General features: G+C 44.9%; 1 protein-coding gene across 1 annotated transcript in view; it reads left to right on the top strand.

Moving 5' to 3' along the window:
* LOC126474016 (metabotropic glutamate receptor 4-like) overlaps window positions 1-18,971 on the top strand; it is an 873,060-nt gene that overhangs the window by 681,133 nt on the left and 172,956 nt on the right. Inside the window, exon 6 of the mRNA XM_050101416.1 lies at window positions 8,060-8,166. Coding sequence (XP_049957373.1) covers window positions 8,060-8,166 — 107 coding nt within the window. The remainder of the gene's footprint in view (window positions 1-8,059; window positions 8,167-18,971) is intronic.

Raw genomic sequence — 18,971 nt, 5'->3', positions numbered from 1 at the left:
GCCTTATTTTCTTGTCGGACTGACGGCAAGACTAGTATATAATGTTCTCTGAGATTCACTGGTTACTGCACTGCATATATCATTAGGAGTAATGAGAAGGAGACTTTGAAATACTCTCCTATATTTTGGTGCCAACTATTTATCTGTTACGTACTGCTATTGCTTGGTGTCACATCGTCAATCATCGCCCTCAGTGTCTTTTCGCCATCGAAAATTTTCCAATTTGGCAATAGGTTCCCTTCAGCGACACTGCATGCAGGGAAGTTCCATTGATTTTCAAATGATACAGCACAGCAATCAGTGGTTCTTTTCTTGCAGGTTTTGTTCGGCAAATCTAGATTTCGGCTAGTGCCTAGTCATTATCAGTACACCATTTCATAGTACAAATGCATGTTCTAGTACGTCAGTACCTGTTGTTCGGCCTTCTGTCACAGTTCTTTCGAGTAATCTTGTTACTTATTAACATTTAAAGGCAACAAAATAGATCGATTTTTAGCACCTACGTTTTCAAATGGCATCCATTTTGAAGTGCAGTTCAGGAAATTTTATTTTTGAGATTAACGCGAGAAAGAACTTAATTCTGATGATGAAAAGATGTTTAATTTTGTTTGCAGACCTGTACATCAACCGTACGAACCGTTAAGTTGCGTAATTATGCAGAGGTAATTTGGCCACCATTTCGTCATAATTTACTGGCAAAAAATAATTTACTAGCATTTAAGATATGTCCTTTCGTTTGTTAATGAGGATTAGTGAAAAAAAGTAACTTTTGTCAGAAACAATTTTTGAACGTGAGCCTAAGACTCCTAGACTCCCTTAAGAAGTCATAAACGTTATGCCTGCTGTCAAAATATTGCTTAAACATTCACTTAACATGAAACTTCCTGGCAGATTAAAACTGTGTGCCCGACCGAGACTCGAACTCGGGACCTTTGCCTTTCGCGGGCAAGTGCTCTACCAACTGAGCTACCGAAGCACGACTCACGTCCGGTACTCACAGCTTTACTTCTGCCAGTACCTCGTCTCCTACCTTCCAAACTTTACAGAAGCTCTCCTGCGAACCTTGCAGAACTAGCACTCCTGGAAGAAAGGAGAATTGGGGAAAAAGAGGGGTTTGGGCACAACTTGACTAGAAGAAGGGATAGGTTGGTAGGACATGTTCTGAGACATCGAGGGATCACCAATTTAGTATTGGAGGGCAGCGTGGAGGGTAAAAATCGTAGAGGGAGACCAAGAGATGAATACACTAAGCAGATTCAAAAGGATGTAGGCTGCAGTAGGTACTGGGAGATGAAGAAGCTTGCACAGGATAGAGTAGCATGGAGAGCTGCATCAAACCAGTCTCAGGACTGAAGACCACGACAACAACAACAACAACAACATATCCAAAGTGATCCTGATTTCGACATGATGTGGTTCATGCAAACCGGACCTCGACCCCATCGAAGCAGGAGAGTGTTTGATGTCCTGGTAAAGCACTTTGGGGACCACATTCTGGCTCTGGGGTAACCATAGGCCACTGGCATGGGCCTCCATTGGCCGCCTTATTCTCCGGATCTGAACACATGCGACCCCTTTTTTGGGGCTATATTAAAAACAAGGTGTACGGCAACAGCCCCGAAACCATTGGTGAGTTGAAAACAGACATTCAGCAGGTCATCGACAGCATCTATGTTCCGACACTTCAGCGGGTCACGCATAATTTCGCTATTCGTCTGCGCCATATTATCGCCAATGATGGCAGGCATATCGAACATGTCATAACCTGAATCCAAATATCTGTAATAACGTTAACATGTTGAATAAAGTGTGTGCACGACGTAGTTTGTAACTGATTTACGTTTTTTTCATATAGTTCAATAATTGTCACCCATATGATGGAACATCACTCGCCTGATACGGTTCGAGCAGGTGATCTGTTCTAAATCTGTTGCTACGTGGTCTGACATATTGTTTGAAATCATACTTAAGTATAGTTATCGAAACATGGGTATAATTGGGCCACTGCACTTCACAACCAGTAAAGACAGGTCTTGTGCAAAAGATTTTCATTGCGGATCTGTGTGGTCCACCACGAATTCTTCTCCTGTGGCTCTTCATCTCAAAGCAGCACTTCAACATGGTAATTATTTGTTGGATACATTCGAGTCTATGTGTTCCCCAAAAATTTTTACACTGCGGCCTCTGGTCCATATCCTTGATTCTAGTGTTTTCTACGTCTTCCATTGCTGGCCTAATCTGTGGAGAACCTTTACGTTTTTTATTTTATCAGCCTACTTAATTTTTTGAATCCTTCTGTAAAACCAAACGTGAAACCATTTGGCGCTAGCTTAAAAATGAATTACAATTGCATAGAATAGGGCATCATTATATGCTACACTTGGAAGCCTTGTGAGAGGCCGTTGACTCTAACTACATCTTTCACCTCCTCCAAAGATGATGTTCCTACACTGATTGACACACACGCGAACATGTAATACAGCGCTGTGAGAGTAAGATTGTGTGACAAAAGAAACTAGGTCTGAATTAAACTGTAACTGAACTGAACCTGATGGTAATTTGTAATGCAATGCGTGTCTGCAAACAATCTTACTGTGTCCTAACAGTGATGTTAAATTGGCCCTAACAAACTTTCGTGACAGCTCGAGGCAACGGAAACTCGGTGCTGTTCGAAAGTGGTGAATGTTAGAGTGCAGTGTAGCAGCCAACCAGATAAAGAAAACCCCGTCTAAGTGCAGTGCAAGGAAAAGCAACCATGCCAAGCACGTCAGGTTTTAAGCTTTAAGTAATTGTGTTCCGCTAAGAACAATGCGGTGACAATTACAAGATAAAACTTTAGTAAGGGGGTGGTGAAATCAAAACTGAATCTGCTGAATGGTTCTGAAGAAGCTGTCATTTAAAAAACTCTATTATGAAACTGGCTTTTACCGGTAATAATAATGTTTACCAAATTCACTTCTTATAAAAAAATATATAACTGGGCCATATAACTTAATGGTAGCGGAATAGTGAACTTATGATTGTGAGTGCAAGCCATGTGAGCAGATAATTCTGTTTAATCTCGTCTCGACAATCAAACTAACCGTCCCGAATCCATAAGGAAAAAACATACCGAAGATTTTCCTTTTTCAAACTCATCATAAATTACACGCGATCAAGCAATGCAGCGGCGATATTACCTGAATATCTCCACACTTATAAAATCAGTCTTTACAAAACCATATTTCCAAAAAGCAGCATCATGTATGTTCTGCTAGTTACTCTCCCAAACTGCTCAGCAGCGTGACCGACACATGATTCTGTTACTAATTACACGCTAATACTACACAGACAACGGCAAGCTACTGACAACGAAATATCACATTGCTTGTACCCAGAATCTCCTCGGCGTAACATATAGACTATTAAAGATATCTGTATCATAAATATCTAGTGTACAAGTATGAATTATGATTACTCGAATGAAAAGAGAACTCACGTCACTCTCATTGACTACCAAAAATAATCAAGAGACCGTACATCACCTTACATGCTCATCACTCCAGAATAGCATCTTCATTCCCTTGCAGTGACACAGCATGTTGGTCCATTGCGTAGTTATACTCCTTAATAGTACGGAATATTGAAGCTGAATCTTGGAAGAGCACTTAGTCCCATCTTGCTCGAATGTCAAAACCCTGCGCTCATCGTTCGTTGATACTGACCTGTTTCTTGAATAGTGTTGTGTTGAAAGTGCCAGTACACTCTAAATTTGTTTCAACCCAACGAAATAAAAATTCCTTTGTCCGTTTTGTCCAACCCACAGCCTCTCAGGCTGTCTACAAAACACGATTCCAGTTTTTGCCAAATGTGCCCATCACACAAATTCTGTACTGTATTTTCTTCACTACATTCTGTCGCATTTCTCTTCGTCTGCATCTGACTTCGTTAAATTTCGCAACACGGCTCTATAATTCCCACCCATAGAAGAACCTCTGAGCCATCTGAGTTAACTGTACGCTACAAGCCACGTGGTTGGATGGTGATCCTCATAAAAATTCGCTTTGCACTATCCTGTTCATTGTTGCGAATTGCACGTAGCACCAGTCAAGCCAATTACTGTCACCTATCCAGACACGAATATGCAATCTCAGCAAGTATCGAATAAAAGTAAGCGACTTGCACCAAATATTTCGACGCTGTTCAACAGAATTATGTATCAAATCAGGAAGATGAACCCATCCTGGAAATGTGCAATGGAAACTAAAATATACTATTGAAATGACCGAGGACAGTCTCTGTTATTAAGATTTCCCGGGAATTAGAAATTGCTGTCAGTAGTTTGAGATGCCATTGTTCGAGATCTCAAGCCATAGCAATCTCAAAGCACTTACTGTACAGCATATAATAGATGCCAGCACCTATGTCTGTAAATTTTACGTTAATTTGTTTTATTTCGAGCGCTGACGCGCAGTAATTCTCTTAAAGGTTCAGCATCTACACACAATTCCGCAATTCACCATTCGGTGCGTGGCAGATGGTACCTTGTACCGCTGCTAATCGATCCCGTTCCTGATCCACTCGAAAATGGATCGATTATGAGCTTCCATGTGAGCCCCGAGTGCTCTTATCTTGTCTTTGCGGTCTTTACACGACTCGTGCGTTGGTAGCAGTAGAACAGTTGTGCAGTCTGTAACGTATTCCCGTTCTCTGAAATTCCACAATAATTTTTTTTGGGGGGGAAATACGGTCTTTTTCCTCCAAGGATTCGCATTTAAGTTGACGGAGTATTTCCATAATACTCAAGTGTCGATCGAACGTACTGTTAACAAATCTACCAGCACGCTGCTGAATTGCTTTGATGTCTTCCTTTAATTCGACCTGATGGGGATCCTGCCAATAAAGATGCACTCAATAATGGTTCGCGTAGGTGTTCACTGGACGGTCTCTTTTATAGGCGAGCGATACTTTCCTAACGATGTCTCGATAAAACAAAGTCGACTATTCACCATCCCTACAAATCGATCGTTTCATTTTAAATCGCTTTGCAACGTTACTGCTAGATATTTAAAAAGCGTGGCTGTGTCAAGCAGCACACCTCTAATACTGTATTCGATTGTTACAATATTGTTTCGCCCACTCAGTTGCATTAACTTACATCTTTCCATATTATTAATAAGCTGCCGTTCATCACACCAGATATACGTGGATTGGCCAAAAGTATGGAAATAATTGGCAACCAATGCCACGCCACATGGGCATTGTCCTCTATGCCTTGCGAGCGTCAGAACAGTGTTCTGTATCGTGAGTGCATTACGTCGGATCTAAGTTAATTCAAAAGCGGGGAAATCGTTGGTGCCCCTGTGCCATATGCTTCCGTAACGAAAGTAAACTAAGTGTTTGGTGTTTCAAGAGGCGCCATATGCAAGATTTTCACCACGCCTAGGATAGCGGAATAACATCATCCGGTAAGTCACAACGCGGACGAAACGGTGTGTTGGATGTTCGTGACAGACGGTCATTGAAGAGTAGTGCGACGGACGATAACAGGACGACAGCAGCGGAAGTCACTGCAGAACTGAATGTCTCACCCGCGAACCCAGCCAGCACCAGCTCCATAAACAGAGGATTCCGGCGTAAGCTGGAATTCCAAAACCACTCATCAGTGACTCAAAAGTCCGCAACCGGGAAAGCCACAGAACCTGGACTACGGAGCAATGGAAAAAAAGTCATTTGATCGGCTGGATCTTGTTTCACATACACTACTGGCCATTAAAATTGCTACACCAAGAAGAAATGCAGATGATAAACGGGGATTCATTGGACTAATATGTTATACTAGAACTGAGAGGTGATTACATTTTCATGCAATTTGGGTGCATAGATCCTGAGAAATCAGTACCAAGAACAACCACCTCTGGCCATAATAACGTCCTCGATACGCCTGGGCATTGAGTCGAACAGAGCTTGGATGGCGTGTACAGATACAGCTGCCCATGCAGCTTCAACACGATACCACAGTTCATCATTACTGGCATAATGTGACGAGCCAGTTGCTCGGCCACCTTTGACCAGACAAATGGTGAGAGATCTGGAGAATGTGCTGGCCAAGGCAGCAGTCGAACATATTCTGTATCCAGAAAGGCCCGTACAGGACCTGCAAAATGCGGCGGTGCATTATCCTGCTGAAATATAGGGTTTCGCAGTGATCGAATGAAGGGTAGAGCCACGGGTCGTAACACATCTGAAATGTAACGTCCACTGTTCAAAGTGCCGTCAATGCGAACAAGAGGTGACCGAGACGCATAACCAGTGGCACCCCATACCACCACGCCGGGTGATACACCATTATGGCGATGACAAATACAGGCTTCCAATGTGCGTTCACTGCGATGTCGCCAAACACGGATGCGACCATCATGATGCTGTAAACAGAACCTGGATTCATCCGAAAAAATGACGTTTTGCCATTCGTGCACCCAGGTTCGTCGTTGAGTACACCATCGCAGGCGCTCCTGTCTGTGATACAGCGTCAAGGGTAACCGCAGCCATGGTCTCCGAGCTGATAGTCCATTCTGCTGCAAACGTCGTCGAACTGTTCGTGCAGATGGTTGTTGTCTTGCAAACGTCCCCATCTGTTGACTCAGGGATCGAGACGTGGCTGTACGATCCGTTACAGCCATGCAGCCTATCGACTGCTAGTGAAACGAGGCCATTGGGATCCAGCACGGCGTTCCGTGTCTCCTCCACCGATACAAAGCACCGTCCTCGTCACAGTGGAATTCCCTGCCACGTGGCCGATGGACCACGTGCTCGGGCCGATGTCCGACACCACGCGGCCGGCCTGCCGAACCCGCGCTAGCCGAACGCCTCGAGCGGTGGCCGCCATCTCTGAACTTAGAATATTTTCAAGGCGCCACAACTCGCCCGTTACTCCACATCTGCAAGGTCGCATCACTGCCAAGGAGTATGTGACCATTTTGCCTGACCAGGTACATCCAGTCGTGCAATGTTTGTTCCCTAACGGCGATCCTACGGTGATCCTGTGTTATTAGACTACAGGACCCCTGTTCAAATAGCTGGCATCGTCCAGAACTGGTTTTGTGAGTACAGAGATGAATTGTCGTATCTCCCCTGGCCACTATAGTCACCAAATCTGAATATTACGGAGCCCTTGTGGTTTACTTTGGAGATAAGGGTGCTTTAGGCAAGCTAATGTGTTGTGTTTTTGCGTTTCTGTCCTTTTGGCTACTCGAGGGCATTCTGTTCACGGCATCCAGTCACCCTACAACGACATTTTCCCGTTCACCTCAGCGCCATCGAGAAATAGTTGCAGATTGCTGCTAACGCTATGCATCAAATCTTTTATGTACAGAGAATAAAGTTTTCCTACGAGACTTCCCTGGGGCGCTTCTGACGTTACCCATGTCTCCTATGAACACTCGCCGTCTGTGAGAACGTACAGGATTCTATTACTCAAAAACCATCTTTCAGCCACCCATATATGGGAACTTTGTATGCTCGGATCTTCGTTCGCAGTATATGTTGTTGCACTGTGTCTGCGCTTTCCAGAATATGGAATCTGCATGTTCCTCTTCATGGACGTTTCGCAGCATTTCGGACGCCAAATGCTGAGTTTCGTACGAGAGCTACTTTCAATATCCGAGCTGATTTGTGAATAAAAGCATTTCTGTAACTTCCTGACACATTAAAATAACGACCTTTCATTTTAATAGCTTTTCTGACACAAGGAGTTTATTTTATTCGAACTCAGAACATGCTCAAGAATGCTGCAGCAAACAGACGTTAAGCATATTGGTCCATAATTTAGCGGATTTGTTGTTTTACCCTTCTAACACACAGGAGTCAACTAGCTTCTCTACTAGCTTGGTGCACTGGAGGAACGATTCGCGATATTGTAAAAGCTAAATGACCTTGCACAACTATACTATACGCAGACAGACAAATTTGTTATAAATTTCGTAAAAAGAGTACTGAAGAAGTATCAATAATGTGGTGATGTCATACTGTCGTTAATCCGTGTGTAGACGCTAATACTTATTGTGTGACGCTGTTGCAGGGACATGCACCGAGAGCTGTGCCACGGAAGGCCCGGCTTGTGCGACGCCATGAAGCCCATCAAAGGCATGGAGCTGCTCAAGTACCTCCGGAAGGTCGACTTCGTAGGTGAGCATCCAGAGCCGCTTGCCGCGTCCAGCTGCTGACCTCATGACGGGAATAACGCTCCCTTCAGGAGTGCTGCAATACGAGAGCCACTGCGCTGCTGCTCATTCAAGGCCTTCTTCTCAGTGTATCCAGCTCTGTTCTGCCCGCCTAACGAACTCAACAGTCGGCCGTTGTCAAATGATAACCTCACTGCTTTACTCTTTTGCTGTTAGAAAATTCCTGAGATTTTTTGAAGCTTCGCCTCGTGCTTGATTAATATGATAGTAATTAATGGTGACGCACTGAACGGAACAGAGTGTTATAACTCTTTACTTTAACTCCGACATGTTTCATTGATGTTGCAGGTGATTTACAGTGAAAAGCAAGTAGACAGATGGAGTTATTGTCATAAATTTCGTTGTGACTTTTTTATGGAAACTGCTAACTTAGCTTCACATTTCCTTGTTAGTGACAGTGTAGACGCTAACAGTTGCTGCTTGAGTGCAACAGCGCGTATCCTTAACAGCACGACATCTGCAACTAGAAACGAATGCCCCTATCTTTACAACAAACACGCAACCAAAAATGCCATTCCTCTATGTCATTAGTCCGTTCCACATAATATTTCATGATTTCTAACGTACTCATCTATCGAACTGCTTGTTTACTAGTACTATTTACTAGGTTCGGCAATTACGCTTACAGGTTAATAAACGTCTTATTTAGGATGAAATTCATGAGATTTCAAAATGAAAGAAGATTTATAAGCTCCATTTCAAATTACATTTGTTGGTACTTTTATGGTTCTGATGTGACAACTATTTCACTGTATACAGAAAGTACTCTGGTATCGTGTTACTCCAAGCTCATGTGATACGCCACTTTGTTTCTATCTTTATTAATTTCTTTATTCTGTACCCCACACGGTTATTTCTAAAAGTCACGACTATATAGAGAAGCAATCGAAATATGAAATCGTAGGGATAATTTTAACAGAAAAGAAGAAACAACGAAATTTAGTGACATATGGATTCGACAGATAAATATTGTCGTTGACAGACGACAGTTCGATAGTCAAATTTTATATATGGCAAGGATTACCTCTGCCGATCACGTGCAAGTTTCTACCACGTCCCTTTTTCACGGTATTTATATCGTTCTTTGACATCGGATCAGTCAGTTGGCAAGCCTCAGCAGAACCAGGAGCACCTCTGAAGATGCCTAACGCAGACCAAAAGAGTTTCATTGGCCACGACAACACGGAAGATCCAACAGCAACTAAGACGACAGGTCCTGAAAGTCCCCACTGTATATTTCGAAAAGCGTAATCATTGCGAATAATTCCCAAAAAGCCATGACTAAACGAAAGAAAATACAAATGGGAATTCGAAGCTCTGTAATGAGACTCTATCTTGAAGATACTATTTGACAGTAACAAAACTAAAAGACAAACCGAAACTGAAGATGCCTCGAAGAAAAACTCACTCGCGCGCAAACACACACATACACACACACACGCACGTACACACACACACATACACACACACACACACATACACACACACACACACACGAGTGACATTCCGTGTGTCTACTCCCATCTCGACTCGTCTGTCACACATAACGTAATTTAAGTCACCTGGACCAGTCTGGACTGTTCTTGCATACATCTGGTTTGGGCAGCAGGCAGCATGAAGCCTGAAAACTGTTGTAGGAAAATGAGGGGTCATCAAGTACTGACCCACTCAAGCCACGTAGCTGCAAGGCAACTGTATGTATAACAAAGGCCTGAAAACACATTGGCGGCGCGGTTCCCCTTTGAGGTTTTAGATCAGTAGCCGTGTACTGGTGAAATATACATACTGAACTTCTACAGACATCGAGTTTAGATCTACATCTACATTTATCTACATTTATACTCCGCAAGCCACCCAAAGGTGTGTGGCGGAGGGCATTTTACGTGCCACTGTCATTACCTCCCTTTCCTGTTCCAGTCGCGTATGGTTCGCGGGAAGAACGACTGTCTGAAAGCCTCCGTGCGCGCTCTAATCTCTCTAATTTTACATTCGTGATCTCCTCGGGAGGTATAAGTAGGGGGAAGCAATATATTCGATACCTCATCCAGAAACGCACCCTCTCGAAACCTGGCGAGCAATCTAAACCGCGATGCAGAGCGCCTCTCTTGCAGAGTCTGGCACTTGAGTTTATTAAACATCTGCGTAACGCTATCACGGATACCAAATAACCCTGTGACGAAACGCGCCGCTCTTCTTTGGATCTTCTCTATCTCCTCCGTCAAACCGAAGCCAGCGGTATTATTTATATTATATTGATTGCTACATTCCTTTTTTTTGTTTTTTCGAAATTATTCACATCACAAGTAAAGGACGCCAATTGGTCTGAAGCTGATGTAGTGTTTCATCCCATAGTTTCAGGTTAATGGCTGCATGATTTATCACCTGTTTCTGTATGAATAAACGAATGAATAAATGAATGAATGTGGACTATTCAAGCGGTCGTCTGGCACCCTAATTCACTGAGTATAATTAGATAACTTACGTTCAGTCTTCGTTTCGAGTAGAAAGATTGTCGTGTCATAAACAGAAAGTGGTAGTCCCTCAGTGTTGTGATAGTGTGAACGTTAGAAAATATTCATTGCCTGAAACATTTCAGCACTCGTAGATGAAATAATTATAGCTCAAAAGGGTCTCAGGTGCTCAGGTAGATTCTTTCCACAGACAGACTTAGTGCGAACAAAATTACCCTTTTTATTCTCTCTAGATAAAAGGCGTACTGAATTCGTATTTGCTTAGTGAGCTGCAGTTTGCCCATGAGATCCAAGCCAAGACCAAATACTTTTAAGCGAATGGTACTTCCTAGTGCCAGTCGAAAGTATCTCCAAAGCTTAAAATTATATTGCTGTTGTTTATTTATTTGTGAGTTGTGCTCAATGTCATGGTGATCAGCGCCCTTATGATCACCGCACACGATAAATAGTTTGTAACGAAGTTAGTCAGCACTGTTATTCGCCTCCGTAACGTGTGTCGTTTTTATGAAGTCACTCGACTCGAAGTTATCCTTTAAGGATTTTGGTATTAGAAGAATCATTGGGCGTCAAGAATCACGAACGACACGGGTGATAGTACTCCAGTTACTGGATGGGAACGTGAAATTCAAAGATCCTTTCATGTTATTCTAGTGAACGAGATTATCTGGGGCACTGCTCTAACCCAGTACTTTCTCAGCAACCCTACACAACTGTAAATACATAGAACAGAACTCTATATCCTAGAAATCAGAAGAATGACATTTTTATTCGTCTTTCCTTGGTATACAGTCATGGTGCAGTCTGTGTTGCCAGTGTGGTGTAGGATAGTGGTGGAGTGTATTTCAGTATTGAGCTTCCTTACGTTATCGGATATTTCATGACGGACCTTGTTCATTGTACCAACTAATGAAGTTTCCTTTTCTTTGAGTTTCTTAGCAGGTTGAGGAGACTTGAAAAAGTTCTCTGCTGTCGCATTTCTTCCTTGATTTACAAATGACTCCATGAGACGCAGAACGAGATACTCTCCAAGTGGTTGCTTCTCTCCATGCATGTCCTCTTTGCAGAGGTATGGGGGAAGCATCACATATATACTTTGTTGTTACATTGACAACCAACCAGAATTTGGGACCATATTTGTCTGGTTTGTTGGAAATGAATTGAGTAAACCCGCATCTTGTTTTTCTTAGTAATAGTTGCTCGACAATGGTTAATTATATTTTCTCCAGAGCGGTAAGAACGAATACTGTTTTCAATTAACTTTCCCAAAATTTCAGATACAAGAGCGAATATGTTGGTTTTCAGGCGTTTAGATCGGGTTGATATTTCATCGAAATGGCGAAATCTGTAAAACTCCTGAAATCTGTCCCTTAGCATAATGTCCTTGATAAAAGTATAGCACGAAGTGTGCTACCAGCGATCGTCCACAGACATACCTTTAGTATAAATGATACCCCAAGCATACATGATGGCAATCAGTTTCTTCAGTTCATCAAGTGACACAGTCCAGTCATTGTTTTTTTTAGTACTGTTCAGGCATTTGATTCTGTGTATTTCTTCATAGCATTGCTTCGTCAAAAATAAGAGGGAAGGCACTGGTGACAAAGTTGTCAACTCGTTGGCAAGCGGAAGCAGTGGGACCTCCTCTCTCCTTCAGCCGACCTTCTTCCAGAAGATGAAAAATAGGCAGACTCCCACAAAGCTATATCCCTAGAAACCATCTTTGTAGGCGCATCCAACTGTGCGTGCTGTGATGAAAGAGGCCGTGATTGACGCACATCAGCATATAAATCCTGTCCGCCCCCGGTAGCTGAGTGGGCCGGCACGGTACCTCAACTTGTTCGGTCAGAGGGCGCAGTCCGCTTTTAGCAGCGGTGGGGCAAGTTCGTCGTGCCTGTGTCCCCCTGTTAGCGCACCGCGCGCGCGAGTGTTTACTTCCGCTGCGGCGAGTGTCACGCGTCCGTGTTTCGGTAGTGCCATGGCGCACTCGTATCGCAAGTCCTCAATTAAGATCACATTTCAAGCGGACTACGCAAGACCTCGAGCACTTGACATTGAACGTTTCATCCGGGAAGAACTTCATATTGCACCTCAAGACATCATTGGGATCCACTCTTCTATAACACAAAGGTCGTCTACATAAAACTGATCAATGAAAAGGCGTGCACTGATGTTGTGTGCTGACATATTCATGGACTTAAATTTAAGCATTCTGGTGGTCCCATAGGAACTGTCACGATCGACCACGCTGGATTAGGCCTTCGCATTCTGAGGGTCTTCGAGCTGCCATTCGAAGTCTCGCCAGATGTTGTGATGACAGCTTTCAAACCGTACGGCAACGTGCTAAGCCACTTGGCTGAAAAATGGCAAACGTTTGAGACGTACCCCGTCTTAAATGGAGTGCGACAAATTAAGATTGAACTGACGAAGCATGTGCCATCCTATTTAGTAATTGGCGGCTGCAGAGCCATTGTCATGTACGACGGACAACCGCGCACTTGCGCCGGCTGTGGCCAGGAAGGACATGTCCAATCGGCCTGCATTCAACGCCGACTGACTCAGACACCGGTTGGTGAAGTTCCGTCCCCGGCGACGCCTACTTCACTCCCCATCACGTATGCAGCGGCAGCTCTTCCTGCCCAGGATCGCAACACCATATTGCAGTCAGTGGTCGATGACAGTGTGGCGGACAGCATATCCCTCTCTACGACGTCATCGGCAGACTTGCCTCAAGACGGTGATCAATTGTGCCACCAAGACTAGCCTAAAGAGAGGATGAAACGGAAATTTTCCCGACCTCTGCCTTCCTACCGATGGAGACCGCATCAGATGATTGTCGCCCGCACTCTGACGCAGAACAACATGTCCGGAAACAACGGTCCCCTCTAAAACGCAAGAAACGGCGCCATACGCCATTCGATGATTTCCTGCTTCAGATGTGTGACCCGGACGAACATCCGGCGTCGGACGACACTCAGGACTCATACCACCACAACTCACCCTTCCCATCACGATGCTACGGCGGATCGCCGGATACAATTTCTGATCCTCGGTCTGACAACATCACTTCTGCTACTGAACATGCGCGCAAGCGCTCTACTGAAAGCACTAATCAACAGTTACCAATTGCTGCATCTGATTCTTGGGCGGATGATGTCGAGGATGAGCCACAGCACCAGGAGGATGCCGAAGACAGAGATGCTCCCTCGGCTGTACCCAGCACCAACCAACCACAGTGACTACGGCTGTATCGTCAGCCTCTGTGGGGCCGCCCCTGCCGCCCACATCTGGCCTCCTACACAACCCAGTTGCCGACCTGGCTGACCAAACGTACCGTCGAGCGACGATTAACATCAACAACATGCGTGCTCGACGTAAACTAGCGATGCTACTGGATCTACTCAACGCAGCAGACATCGACATTGCGCTCCTTCAAGAGGTGTATGTCGCAGACTTCAAGGAACCCTATGGCTACAAGACTTGGGTCTCACATGCGTCCGCCTATGGCAGTGGTGTGGCGATCCTCCTCCGCGAGGGTATATCCGCAGAAGACGTCGAGTATCTCCCTGACGCCAGAGGCACGGCTCTTACTATCCAGCCCGTCAAACTTATTAACATCTATGCACCGTCAGGATCTGGTCGGCGTCGCGAACGATCCACCTTTTTCGCTCATACAATTGCGCCCCTCTTCATGGGCCGTCAGGACGCCTTAATAATCGGAGGGGACTTCAACTGTAGCCAAACACCTAAGGATCAGTTACCACATCATTCTCCCTGCGCAGAACTTACGACAATTATAAATAATCTTCAATTGGTGGACTCGTGGGAACATGTTTATGGCGATCGACCCGGATTTACTCACTACACCAGTCATTCCTCCAGCCGCATCGACCGGATTTACATCTCGCGCTCCATAGCTGTGGGGACAAGAGCTGCCGAAGTTTGGCCCACAGCTTTTTCTGACCACGAGGCCTACATCTGCGCTCGGCCGCCAGAAGGTATGGCACAGCCGTGGTCCTTGGAAGTTGAACGTCGCCCACCTAGCTTCTCAGGAATGCCGCCGCCTTATAGAGAACACGTGGGACTCTTGTAGCTGCCGGCGTGGCACCTACCGGTCTACACTGTCGTGGTGGTTACTCTGCGACAAACCAGCCCTCCGGAAGACCTTGATAGGCTACGGCCGAGATGTTGCAGCATGGAAGAGACATACCATGGACTTTTACTACAGCATCTTAAGGGGATGTACAACACTGCAGTACTCACCTGCATGGCAGGTGATGGTGAACCGTGCCAAGGCACAGATCATCAGATTAACACGTTGCCACCTTGAGGGTGCGATCGTCGTAGCGGGCACTCAAGACAGCTTGGCCCAGGAGGAACCGTCCATGTACCACGTCATTGCAGAACGACGGCGCCGACGCAAGACACTGATCCAAGCTATCACGACGGAAGACGGACGACGCCTGGATACCCAGCGCGACATAGGAAACGCCCTTCATGCTCACTAAACCTGACTGTACTCGGAACACTGACATCCCCCAGAGGTGATCGCCGAAGTCTCTCAACTCACTTATGGCACGATCTTTCCGACAGCGGCAGCGGATTTGACTGCAGATGTAACGGAAGAAGAAATCATTGAAGCAATACAGGCTGTGGCTGCTCACAAGTCCCCACGACCTGATGGCCTTCCTCTGGAATTTTACCGGACATATCAACAATTGCTGGCACCAGCATGGACTGATATTTGCCGCTTTCTTATGTCTCCCACGACGCAGATCCCTGGGGCTTTCCTAGAAGGACTGATTGTGCCCATACACAAACCACGTGGCGGATCCAGGATCAGTGACTATCGGCCCTTGACCTTACTCAACAGGACTTGAAGCTTTTCACTCAGCTTATGGCGGCACGCCTAAAGCGATCAGTACGCTATGTTGTGTCGCAGGACCAGGCATCGTTAGGTGGTGACCATAATATTTGCACTGCATTGTGCCGATATAGAGATATGATCGCGCTAGCCAAAGCTCGCCAACTGTCAGGAATTTTGGCCTCACTCGACTTTAGCCAGGTCTTTGACAGAGTCGACCACACATTTTTGGTGGAGGTACTGCGACACATGAGGTATCCGGACGTCATAGTTAATGTACTGATGCATCTCCTACGTGGCGCGATGTCCAAGGTGTTATATATTGGCCGTCTCACGCCGCCGATACAGGTCCAGCGATCGGTGCGACAAGGCTGCCCTCTTTCGGCGATATTGTACGCCCTCGTCTTGGAACCACTCCTTTGCGGCCTCCGACAACGCCTGACTGGGATGTCCCTTGGTGGACACACTTTCTGCTGCACTGCCTATACGGATAATCTGGTACTCCATCTTCGTAATAATGACGATGTTCGTGCAGCACGCGGCATCGGGGAGCAAACTCAATCTCCACAAATCGCAAGCTCTGTCTATAGGCAGAGGCCTACCCGACGAGAGCGTCGCACCACTACGAATCAGTGACACAAGCCGCTGTCTTGGCATTGATTTCATATCTGACATGAAGCGTTCAACAGCCCTTAACTACAGGCGTTTATTGAATCAGATGAGAGCAGGAATAAGTGACCACCGTCTGAGACATCTAGACCTCCTGCAACGGACACGATATGCTAACGTCTATTTGGCGTCACGTATCCCCCATTTTGCACAGATACTCCCGATACCACCTACCCTGGCTCACCGCATGTTGGCGGTTTTGGGATCCTTTGTTCCTTTGCTAATACGGGCATGTTATTTAAGATTCGTTACGAGTCCCTAACCCTCCCGAGGAGCAGAGGGGGTTTAGGCCTTTGTCATGTTCAGAACAGGGCGAAGGCCCTGTTCGTCAGCTGTCACCTGCAACTACGGCGACAAAGTCCGACGTGCCTCACAAGTCTCTTACTGGAAGCCTTACGACCAATCTCACTCGCACCCCCTGTGATGATATCGCACATCCGAGCACCTACATTAGCCAATTCTTCCTTGAATTAAGCTACATCCGCACCGCACTACTACCCACACGCTTGATGATGACGAGGGCGATATATGCTGCCATGCAAATGAACAGGACGCCGAATGTGATTGAAAGCAAATACCCCACTACAAAGTGGCGCGCTGTGTGGCAGGCAGTGAATGCCACCACCCTTGATACTGACGTACAATCTGCATGGTACGTAACTGTTAATGGGGAACAGTTGTGCCAGTCCCGCCTACATCACATCCACCTCGCTGATTCACCCTTGTGTGCCACATGCCAAGTGATTGACACGGATGAACATCGTTTCGAATGCGGGTCGGCAAAGGACGTTTGGTATTTGGTGCGTCAGATATTGGCTTTTCTCACACGCACGCCTCCCGACAGGATAACTACCCGATCACTTCTTTTCCCCGATAAGATTTATTTCCCAAGAGCAAAAACGAACTATGTGACATGGATCAGCGGCCACGCTGTTCACTACCTATTCGGTAATGGCGAAAATACAGTACCCGATTTTTGGTATTACCTCAACGAACGACATTGTGCGATCGTCAAGAACCCTAAATATAGGCAATATTTTTCTAATTTTCTTTGGAGCGCATTCCATAATCCGCCTCGCAGCTGGATTATCGATGACATGAGGAAATAACCATAGCACCTCTTCCCAGTTCCTTTTTTTATGAGATTGAACAAACAACGGAACAACACAGCAACGAGGCGAAAGACATCGAAAAATTCGCAGCGGGCTATAGTATGGAGCATCCTTTGTCGTAACGGGACGACTTCCTATTATTCTGTTTATGTAGCCGAAGAGAAACTGCCTTCCTTTTATCCATTTGTATAAAAATAAAATAAAATAAAAATTTAAAAAAGCAGAAAAACAAACCTTCCAAAATCCTTTTTTCCTTTTCCTCATTTTTGTTAAAAAAAGTGGCTAGGATAGCTGGCTATTAACAAAAAATGCCATTTGTGTTACGTACGCATTTTGTTATTTTAATTAGTGTAGGTTTTGAGCATGTCGACATGCTAATTAAACCATAACTTGAAAAAGTTGCAATTATTACAACTTTCTGGCTTCATTTCACTAGTTTTTTTATTGAGACTAAACATCTTAAGAAAAAAAAGAAAAAAGTGGTAAAAAATAGAAATATAAAAAATAGCGTAATTGATTAGGTAAGAGCTTATCATGCAGCGAACGCGGGTTCGATTCCCACTGCTCGCAATTTTTTTTTTTCATTTTATTTCATTCCCCGCATAAAAAAGAGGGCTAGCTGCCCTCTGTAATAAAAAAACTGAGTTAATGGCTCAACTACGAACTGAAACGGGTGTCTTGCGACGTCCGCCCCGAGCAGATACAACGAACAAAAACGAACAAAAGGAGATTTTTGTTTGAAAAAAAGGTGGTCAGCGCGACAGAATGTCAATCCTAAGAGCTCGGGTTCGATTCGCGGCTGGGTCGGAGATTTTCTCCGCAAGGGGACTGGGTGTTGTGTTGTCTTAATCATCATCATTTCATCCCCATCGACGCGCAAGTCGCCGAAGTGGCGTCAAATCGGAAGACTTGCACCCGGCGAACAGTCTACCGGACGGGAAGCCCTAGCCACATGACATTTATTTTAGCATATTAATCATTTTCCACTAATCGCTCCTCGGTCATAATGTCTTCATCTCTATTTGTCTCAGGTGCAAAATCATCATCTTCATCGGTGAAGTTTATTTCTGATTCAATTTCGGAATTCTCTAAGAAATGTAACACTTCTTCATCAGAAAGTCCACGCTGATTAGACATGCTCGAAAACGTGTTTCGCGGGCTAAGACTTACCTGAATGACACGATATAAACTGTGGTGGATTGGAATTTACACGTGCCAGGTTGCAAAAATGAGCAGCAACTGCTCTGCATGACTACTGACTGCTGCCACTTTGTTGTTCGGTAATTTGTGTACATTCAGAGCAAACTGACCCCTTCCGCCGTTCTAGCTATATCGAATGAAATGTAGAAGAAAACAAAAATTTTTAAAACCTATTGCTGCATCGCAAAGAGGAGAAAAAATTAGGAAAAGTCATATGATTTCATTAATTAAGTAAGTAAATTAAGTATGACAATGAAGGAAAAAGCTATGACACTGGTCATTTTGACCACTTCCGCCGTTCTAGTTTTAGTGATATATCATTTTATTTGAATTAGGAGACAGACCGCTTGCTGATGATACTAGTATAGTTACAAAGCCAAACAAAGAAGCACCAACAGAGAAAATAGTAAATGATGTTTTTGTGAAAGCTGCTGAC

This window comes from Schistocerca serialis, chromosome 4 (genome assembly GCF_023864345.2).
Source record: "Schistocerca serialis cubense isolate TAMUIC-IGC-003099 chromosome 4, iqSchSeri2.2, whole genome shotgun sequence".
Lineage (NCBI taxonomy): Eukaryota > Metazoa > Arthropoda > Insecta > Orthoptera > Acrididae > Schistocerca > Schistocerca serialis.
This window is presented reverse-complemented; position numbering and strand designations above follow the sequence as displayed.